Here is a 10112-nt window from a genome sequence, read left to right on the forward strand (position 1 = left end):
ACCCCAGGGGCCGAGCGTCTCAGACGCTATGGGATGCTATATGCTCTAAGTTTTAACTCCAAGGATCTTATAGGATATACCTCTGGATCCCTGGAGGCTGAGAAACGTACCATGATCGTCGGTGGCGGTGAGGTCAGCGTCTCCCTGGAGCAGGACCTCGACTACGTCCTGACGTCCAAACCAGGCAGCCTCGTGCAGGGGCGTCTTGCCTGTGGGAGGGGGACAGGAGGTCTCCGTACAGGGCCACACTGGAGTATAACACCATACTTCACAAGGCAATAATACAAATCAATCAAATACAGCTGTATGATTACACATGATGAATTATGACATACAGGAAATATTATACAGCGCAGTGCATTTAAACTGAGTATGGTATAATATGATGGTAAACAGCAGTTTAATTTAGTACGTGGCAGTGCTTATGTGGTTTGTCGATTTCAAGTGTTTTTGTGCAGTAGAAGCTTGGTCTGGAGCCGTGCTGACTTGGTCTGGAACCGTGCTGGCTTGGTCTGGAACCGTGCTGGCTTGGCCCTGGAACCGCTATATTTCTTTTTATGTACCGGTTCGGATTCTGATCTTCCAGTACTTGCCATATTTACATGAAGAGATATCTCTCTGCTACTATTATTTTACGGAACATTTGGCGGTCCCAATACTTTAAATACTTGACTTATTCTATGCGGTAAGTAAAATATCTTCTGTGCATTTTCTGGCTCGTATATTTAGGGAGCCATCTGGCTCCTTGAAAGAGGGGGATAATAGCACAATACAATATTCCATGCGTGAGAGCATCAGTGCTCTGAACGCTGTCATCAATGGTGTGATATCTCTTGTTCTCAAGGCTCTCACCCTGCGAGATGGGGACTTTTAGTATCACTGGAACCTGTCCTCTTAAAAAACGTCGCTTTTGGCAGTTTGCCCGTATGGCCGAATATGGACGTAATTTGAAAATGAAAAAAAATTGAAAATAAATTTGGGATATTTTTTTTCAACAACAGTAAGCTAAGGGTCCTCTGATAGGTTAGGTGAGCAGGAAATTCCAATGAAGTTTCAAAACGTTAATTGAAAGTTCCTCTTCTAAGCTTGCCGAGGAGGGCCGGACGACTCAAACAGAAAACGGAACAGTACGTCACTTTTGTGAGTCGATTTCATTTCATATTACGTCCAAATTTGGCCATAGTGCGCATACGAGGCAAAAGTGACGTTATTTTTAAGAGGACGGGTTGCACTGCTACCTTATTCACTCTTGTGTTGATGATATCCTCATAATGCACCCAGAGTCTGCTAGTGCAGACTACTTATCACGTCTCTGTATGACTAACCATCCTGTGTGATGGGGATTTTTTTAGCATCACGTAGCTAGCTTTTTGACACAATGTACGCCCCTTTCATATAGTCTAGGGTAGCTACACAAATGCAGATGTACCTAATATATTAATAAAAAATCATCTAATTATTGGTTTGGCTGTTGATGCGCTTGCTTTAATGCGCTCTCTAATATTGCTTATATTATTACTAGAGTTTGATTTGGTTAATCTGCTCCTTAAAGATATCTGGCAGCTTCTTACATCCTCAACTCATTTAAAAGTATTTTTCTGTTCGTAAAAATAAGTTAATCCACTGTTTATCTTACCGTTTGCCACCGTTAAATATCATGTCGTTTTCACTTGTCTCTTGCAAGACCTCGATAATTTAATATTTTTCTGTCTTCCAGCGAGCCAGTTTTCATACTGATTTTAGTGTTATTGGCGTCAGACGACACGACACATTGGGTTGTGTACAGCCCATGTCTTGCATGAGGAGGAGAAATTATGGGCTATACACCGAGGGTTATAAGTTAGGGAGTAGCTATATTATGGCGTAAGTATATAAGTGAGGGAGTAAGTATATAAGTGAGGGAGTAGCTATATAAGGCAGTAAGTATACACAGACGAAGAGTCACAATAACGTGACTGAAAAATGTTGACCAAACCACACAGTGATTTGGGAAAGTGAAGAAACGACGACGTTTCGGTCCGTCCTGGACCATTCTCAAGTCGCTTATCACAACCGACTTGATAATGGTCCAGGACGGACCGAAACGTCGTCGTCTCTTCACTTTCTAGTGTGTGGTCTAGTCACAGTAGGTATACAAGTGAGGGATAGACATACCCCAATTGTCGGAGTGGTCGACGTCGGCGTTGAGTTCCAGCAGTGCCTTGACGAGTGCCATACTCCCTCTCCTCGACCCCACCTGCAGTGCCGTCTGACCTGTGTGTACAGCTGTCAATACTACCCATTGTGTACACTTCCTTATCTAATATATCGTACATCTGTGTCTAGTGCAATGACACCTGTGTCTCTAGTGTTCTGTACGCCTCTGTCTAGTGCTCTCTTCAGCTGTGTCTCTACATTAGTTCTCTGTACACCTGTGTCTCTAGTGTTATGTACACCTGTGTCTCTAGTGTTATGTACACCTGTGTCTCTAGTGTTATGTACACCTGTGTCTCTAGTGTTATGTACACCTGTGTCTCTAGTGTTATGTACACCTGTGTCTCTAGTGTTATGTACACCTGTGTCTCTAGTGTTATGTACACCTGTGTCTCTAGTGTTATGTACACCTGTGTCTCTAGTGTTATGTACACCTGTGTCTCTAGTGTTATGTAAACCTGTGTCTCTATTGCTCTTTACATTTATGTTCTATTACTCTGTACACCAGTTCTAGTGCTCTCTAGTCCTCTGTACACATGTGTCTCTAGGGTTATGTAAACCTGTGTCTCTATTGCTCTTTACATTTGTGTTCTATTACTCTGTACACCTGTTCTAGTGCTCTCTAGTCCTCTGTACACCTGTTCTAGTGCTCTCTAGTCCTCTGTACACCTGTGTCTCTAGGGTTATGTAAACCTGTGTCTCTATTGCTCTTTACATTTGCGTTCTATTCCTCTGTACACCTGTTCTAGTGCTCTCTAGTCCTCTGTACACCTGTTCTAGTGCTCTCTAGTCCTCTGTACACCTGTTCTAGTGCTCTCTAGTACTCTGTACATCTGTCTCTACTACTTTGTACACCTCTCATGTACACTGTGTTGTATGCTCTCTGAACCCCACATCTGAACAACATTATGTTCTTGATACAAAGTGAATATTTACACCATTTTCCAAAACATTAAATTGGTACCAATTCTTACAAGTTATAAAGTTTTCCCCATTTAAAGACAGCCCAAATGTTTAAAATATCTCCCATTTTTTCGTTTTCTGTGAGCTAACTTACTTCCGTTTTCAATGACCAAGTTTTAACTCTAACTTAGGTTCCACACATTTGGGAGTGCTTTGTTTTATCTTTGTTTCCCTTGTTATTCACTCTCCAAAGTTCCTGTGGGATTTATATATATTTTTTGTGTGTGTAATTCGGTAAATATGTGTTTGGGATAATATTTCCCACCCTTTATTCGCTTATACATATAGAGTATACATATGAAATATTAACTTCGTGAGCTAAAGTTAAACATATCAACTTAACCTATTGTAAGCCTAACTTAACCTAGCCAAATCTTGGCAAAACCTAACCTATACTAATCAAACCTAGGCCTAACCCAACTTAGACATAACCTACCCTAGACCTAACCTGTTATAATCAAACCTAAGACTAACCTAACTTAAACTAGTTTAAACTATCTTAAGCCTACCCTAGGCCTAACCTAAGCTAACCTAGATCTCACCTAAGCTAACCTGGGCCTAACCTAACTAACGTATGCCTAACCTAAGCTAACCTAACATATCCTAGATATAACCTATTCTAACCTAGACCTAACATATCCTAGATATAACCTATTCTAACCTAAACTAGACCTACCCTAACCTAATCTAAACATATGTCGAACTTAGCCCTAAGATGCCTTGACCGACCTGCGGCGTCCCTGAAGTGAACGGAGGCGCCCTCGGCAAGCAGCGCCCTCAGGGCGTCCAGGTCACCCTCCCTTGCGGCCTTCATCAGCTCCTGGCCCTCTGTTGAGGAGTCAGCAGTCACTTTGGTCACTTTGCTTGTGGGATAGGGAACCAATATATTTGGTCATGGGATGGGGTCACCAGTCACTCTGGTCGTGGGATGGGATCACTAGGTCACTTAGGTCAAGGGAACTGTTAATAACACACACACACAATAATCACACGCGAGTATCCATATGATAACATTCTTAAACACTCTACAAGATAACTTTTCCATCCTGTCTGAATTTCATTCTCTCGATTTGCCGCTCCGTAAAAAATGCAATCGTTTTTTCTTAAGAGGCCAGATACACAAGCACTTACGAACCTGTACATCTTTTCTCAATTTTTGGCAGTTGTGTTTACGATTATTAAGCAGTTAATGAGCTCTGAAGTACCAGGAGGTTGTTTATAACAATAACAACAGTTAATTGGTAAGTTTTCATGCTTGTAAACTCTATAATAAATGTAACTGAAGCCGTCAAAGATTGAGGAAAGATGCACACGTACGTAAGTACTTTCGTAACTGCTTCGTGAATCTGTCCCGAACGTACGAACCCAAACAATCTACCTGGTAATTATTTAGTATCAGGTAATTCCATTTTGGCAATTACAGGATACTAAGGCGGAAGGGGATACCCGGCTGCGCCCGGGACTCTCTCCCCATTCCTCCTTTCCCCTTTTACCCCACTTTCTTCGCCTCTCTTTTCCTCCTCTCTCTTCTTCCCTCTCGTCAAACCTTCCCTAACTCTTCTCTCTTCCTTCTCCTTTCTTCTCTCCTTATCTCTATCAGTCATGTGGCTGGCTGTGTTGTCTGTTTTCCTGCTTCTCTCTAGAGTCAACACGGCCTCTCTACAGGTCTATCTCTGTCTGTTTGTCTGTATTTCTAGCGGTATATCTGTCTCTAAATGTCTGTTTCTGCCTGTCTTTCTTTTTCATATATATTATGTCATATAATAATATAATAGTTTTCCGTTGTCATGCTGATGGTCCGACTAGCGGTGTAGTCATTAATATATAATAGTCTCCCTTTGACTTTGAGAACGGCGCTGAGTTTAAGAAAGCCTCTCAAGCTGAAGAAGCTTCGTCTGTTTTATGGTAATACGAGGAAAGAATGATGAGAAATTTTTCTATTAATTTTCCCCGAAATCAGTGCATAATTTTCCTCATTACTGTTTGAAACAAAACAAAAATTGAAATTTTGATTTTTGAAATATATAGTTAGGCTTAGCTGGCGGGCAGTGCTAAAATCAGCCATATGGGTCAGTATGTGGCTCCGGCACTCTGTTCCCTCTTGAATTCTGGTGACCCCGACCAGATTATGTCCATCCCGTACTCCAGACCATTCCCCCTGCAAAGTTGGGTGAGCACAGCCTCCACGAGTTTGGTCTTTAACACACAGGCAGACATTCTTATTGACAGACAGATGTATCACAAACAAGAAGCAACGGTTTCAAGCTCAACAAGCCACAATGTAGGACTGAGAATAGTTATTTCACCCTGAGGAATATTAACCCATGGAACCGCCTACCCGCCAAAGCCGTAAATGTTAAATTTCTGTTAACTTTTAAAGTACAGCTAGAAAGTTGACCAGACCACACACTAGAAGGTGAAGAGACGACGACGTTTCGGTCCGTCCTGGACCATTCTCAAGTCGATTGTCTACAGCTAGAAAACCTCAGCAAGGCAAATGGGGGACCTTCGACAAGCCGCCGGCTTCATGTCCTCGTCGAGGCCACTAGTGTTAGTGGTTCTCGGCTAAACACTCGCTCTCTCTCTCTCTCTTTATATTCCTAGCACCCTCTCCTCTTACCTAATATACCGTAATTTATACGAAATCGATCAATCCGCTAACAATGCTACATAAGCACTCTAATACTGTCATTTTCTATGCACTGGCCCCAATAGGTTAGGTATGGCTAAAGTTCACACGTGTCTGTTACGCCAAAACACTTTCTACGGAGTGGCAAATCTAGAGTCGCGGGCCACACCGCTCACACACCGGCCAAAAAGCGTCAGTTTAGCACCAAGTCAATCCTTGGCTGTTAGATTATAAGTTTATTTCGACAGAAATCCAGAACCTTTTCGTTTAATGAAATTTTTAATTCGTTTATTTAATCCATCATATTTTTATTTAAAGACAACTTAATTCGTTTATTTAATCCACCAAATTTTCGTTTAAAGAAATTTAATTCGTTTATTTAATCCACCAAATTTTCGTTTAAAGAAATTTAATTCGTTTATTTAATCCACCAAATTTTCATTTAAAGAAATTTAATTCGTTTATTTAATCCACCAAATTTTCATTTAAAGACAATTTAATTCGTTAATTTAATCCACCAATTTTCAGTTTAAAACAAATTTTACTTCGTTTATGTAATCCACCAAATTTTCGTATATAAAAAATCTTATTTCGTTTATTCAATCCACCAAATTATCGTTTAAAGAAAAACTTATAAACCACAACAGTCACAGGGACTAGGCTCCCGCTGGCGGCGTGCTGCAGCAACTAATTCTTGGGAGGAATTAAGGCATTATTGGCTGAGTTTGTCAAGAGTGGATGATTGACACGTGTTTAAGTGACAGCTCATGACAAGCACTTTAGTCTCAGTTGCTTGATGGTTCCACGTGATGCAACAGTTAGTCGTATTTACGATATGACATGATGCGATGTCGTGTGTGTGTGAATCTCCATATCGACCGCGCTACGACACCATAATCGAGCACCGCCCCTGTGCCAGGTAAGTCTACTACGGGCTCACCATAGCCCGTGCTACTTGGAACTTGTTTCGAGTAGCTGAATCTATAACAACAACAACAGGCACCATAATAACACTGACCTTGAGTGGCACCGCTGAGGAGAGTGCCAACTGTAGCTGCCACCAGCGCTGAGGTCACTAATCGTGCCAGGAACATCTTGTAATGGCGCCCGGCTGCCTAATGGCGAACCCTGTGGAACAAGTCAGCTGAGGTCAGAAGGATGAGGCTAATCGACTGAGGTTAATCAGTTGAGGTGAATAAGTTGAAGTCAGTCACCTGAGGGCAATCAGCCGAGGTCACTAGTGAGATAGCTTCACACCTGACGAGGTAATTCCACACCTGACGAGGTAATTCTACACCTGACGAGGTAATTCCACACCTGACGAGGTAAATTCCACACCTGACGACACAACAGTGCTTCGGGAATCACGATTCAAGGATTATCCTGAAACAAGAACTATCAGAGTCTACCAGATCCTTCAAGAGTTATCTCAAGTTATCTCAAACTTGAGCTGATCACTACTGAGCTGATCCTAGACTCACAAGATCACTACTGGAATGAACACACGCTCACTACACTACAGTTTGATAGATTAGAGCTGACAAAATGACTTCTCTAATAGTCAGAATGGACTAAGTCAATTTCAGGAGTAATTGTCAGGCGAGTTCTTTGTGGACTGAGAAACTAACTTCTTGACAGACCAGGAATTTTTTTTGTTTTTTTTTTAGAAACTTCAAAACTCAGCAGCTAACTTCAGGAATTGGTCCGTTAACTTTAGAATATAGTTGAAGTTTAGTTAGAACTGACTAGCTATGAATTCATTGAATATACATCCTTAAAGTTAAGCCCGATTCTAACTTCAGGTCAAACCAGGTGACTTCAGGACGAACCAGGTAATTTTAGGGCAAAGCAGGTAACTTCAGGGTGAGACAGATAACTTTAGAGTGAAACATAACTTTAGAGTGAGACAACTTCAGAGTGAGACAGATAATTTCAGGACTGAGCGAAATTTATGTGAATATAAAAAATAATTAATAGCTAATAATAATAAAAATAATAATATATCAATATATCAGTGAGAACATCTACAAGAGCCGTGAAGTGGATTCGAACCTATGCGTTTGGTGTTCCCAGATTCCCGTATTTAGATCCAGATCTAAATGGATTCTAAATAAATCCACATCATGGCTCCAGCGGATTTCCTCAATATAATAATAATAATACCATCGTGCCTGGTCGGGGACCGGGCCGCAGGAACGTTAAGACCCGAAATCGTCGTAAGGTAACCGGAAGGTGGATAATGTAAAGTGACTGATGCAGGTGAGTGTGTATTCACCTAGTTATGCTTGCGGGGGTTGGGCCCTGGCTCTTTGGTCCCGCCTCTCAACCGTCAATCAACAGGTGTACAGATTCCTGTGTGTGTGTGTGTGTGTGTGTGTGTGTGTGTGTGTGTGTGTGTGTGTGCGCGCGTGCGTGTGTGTGTGTGTGCGCGCGTGCGCACATCATATACTTCACCCCTCCTAATTCTTGGTTCATCTGAGGGGAAGGAGGGAGAGAGGGAGTGGGGGGGGGGATGAAGGAGGGTTCTCACTTGGTGCCAGGTGTGTGCGCCAGATATGAGAGGTTAGTGGCACTGAGCAGGCAGCAATACGAGGCAGTGCCAGGGAACTTGCTGGTTGGCTCTACACCAACGGTGTTTCACTGCTAATTCTGCAGTATACACAATATGCACATAATTAGTTACCCACCCAACCGTGTCCAGTGCCAATGTAGCAATCAGAGCTAAGATAGTCTCTCTCTCTCTCTCTCTCTCTCCCCCCCCACACAAAACTTCAGTACAACACAAATCAACACATGACAATAACATAGCACAGCACAACACAACAAATCACTATAACACATCACTAGAATACAACACATCGCTACAACACACCACAACACAAAAGCCGGTACATAGATCATTATACTCAGAGACTATCAGTCAATTACCAGACACTCTTACCTGTACGTGTCTCCTATCCGACTCTCTTCAGAAGCAGCAAGCCTGGTGTGGCCTGACAACACTCGTATGAGCCGGAGCCACATGTATGGAGCACCCCAGATCTATTAACAGGTGTATATATGACTGTCGTTGCGGAGAATAATCCTAGGATATCAGCTCGGGTGGATACAGGACCGACGGGGTCCTGTATCCTGCTAGAATGTTGTATATTGTACGGCGTGTATGGTGAACAAGGGGAGGGAGGATGCGGACGCAGGTGTAGCAGCTCACGCTAACCAACTGCCACTGACAGCCAGCGACGCCACCCAACCCTACCTCACGCCCACGCCCGCCCATAAGGTGTGTGAATGTATATTTATACTTCAAGGATATACACCTATTTATCCCAGCTGAATTCTCATGTTTTTTTGTTTGTTGTCTGTTTAAGTGTATATTCTGTTATGCTCTCTTTACCGTATATTCTATAATGAACCTAGACTTTAGATTTTATAATGCTCCATATATATATATATATATATATATATATATATATAATATATATATATATAAATATATATATATATATTTATTTATATATATATATATATATATATATATATATATATATATTTATTTATATATATATATATATATATATATATATATATATATATATTTATATATATATATATATATATATATATATATATATACATATATATATATATATATATATATATATATATATATATATATATATATAAATATACATATTTGTATATTTTGGTAGCAGTCTTTCCTGTAGACATATATTATTAAATATGACCGAAAAAGTAAGATTAATGATTCTAACACGAATTTTCTCAATCTTTCGTACATTTCTTTTCACTGTTGGAGGTAATTCAAAAATCAATTCTCCAAAATTCATTTTTATTTCTAGTCTGACGCGACACTTGAGCGCGTTTCGTAAAACTTATTACATTTTCAAAGACTTTACACATACACAACTGAATAGAACTTACATATCTCCGATTTGTTTATATCTACATTTGAGTGAGGTGGATGGGGTGAGGTGGTATTTAATAGGGTATTAATTTCATCAACACAAGACAGAACACGAAACAATGGGTATTGAAATGGAAGTGATTGTAGAAAGCCTATTGGTCCATATTTCTTGATGCTTCTATATTGGAGCGGAGTCTTGAGGTGGGTAGAATATAGTTGTGCATTAATTAGAATAGTTGTGCATTGCAGTCTCCGTGGTGTAGTGGTAAGACACTCGCCTGGCGTTCCGCGAGCGCTATGTCATGGGTTCGTATCCTGGCCGGGGAGGATTTACTGGGCGCAATTCCTTAACTGTAGCCTCTGTTTAACGCAACAGTAAAATGTGTACTTGGATGAAAAAAA

The 10112-nt window shown here is 40.9% G+C and overlaps 1 protein-coding gene across 1 annotated transcript in view; it reads right to left on the reverse strand.

Moving 5' to 3' along the window:
• Positions 1-8992, reverse strand: part of LOC138354496 (ankyrin-3-like) — a 24705-nt gene extending 15713 nt beyond the window's left edge. Inside the window, exons 1-5 of the mRNA XM_069308854.1 lie at positions 8727-8992; positions 6804-6913; positions 3886-3984; positions 2155-2253; positions 111-209 (exon numbers count right to left, since the gene is read on the reverse strand). Coding sequence (XP_069164955.1) covers positions 111-209; positions 2155-2253; positions 3886-3984; positions 6804-6879 — 373 coding nt within the window. The 5' untranslated portion in view covers positions 6880-6913; positions 8727-8992. The remainder of the gene's footprint in view (positions 1-110; positions 210-2154; positions 2254-3885; positions 3985-6803; positions 6914-8726) is intronic.
• Positions 8993-10112: the final 1120 nt, after the last annotated feature.

The sequence above is a fragment of the Procambarus clarkii genome, chromosome 63 (assembly GCF_040958095.1).
Source record: "Procambarus clarkii isolate CNS0578487 chromosome 63, FALCON_Pclarkii_2.0, whole genome shotgun sequence".
NCBI lineage: Eukaryota > Metazoa > Arthropoda > Malacostraca > Decapoda > Cambaridae > Procambarus > Procambarus clarkii.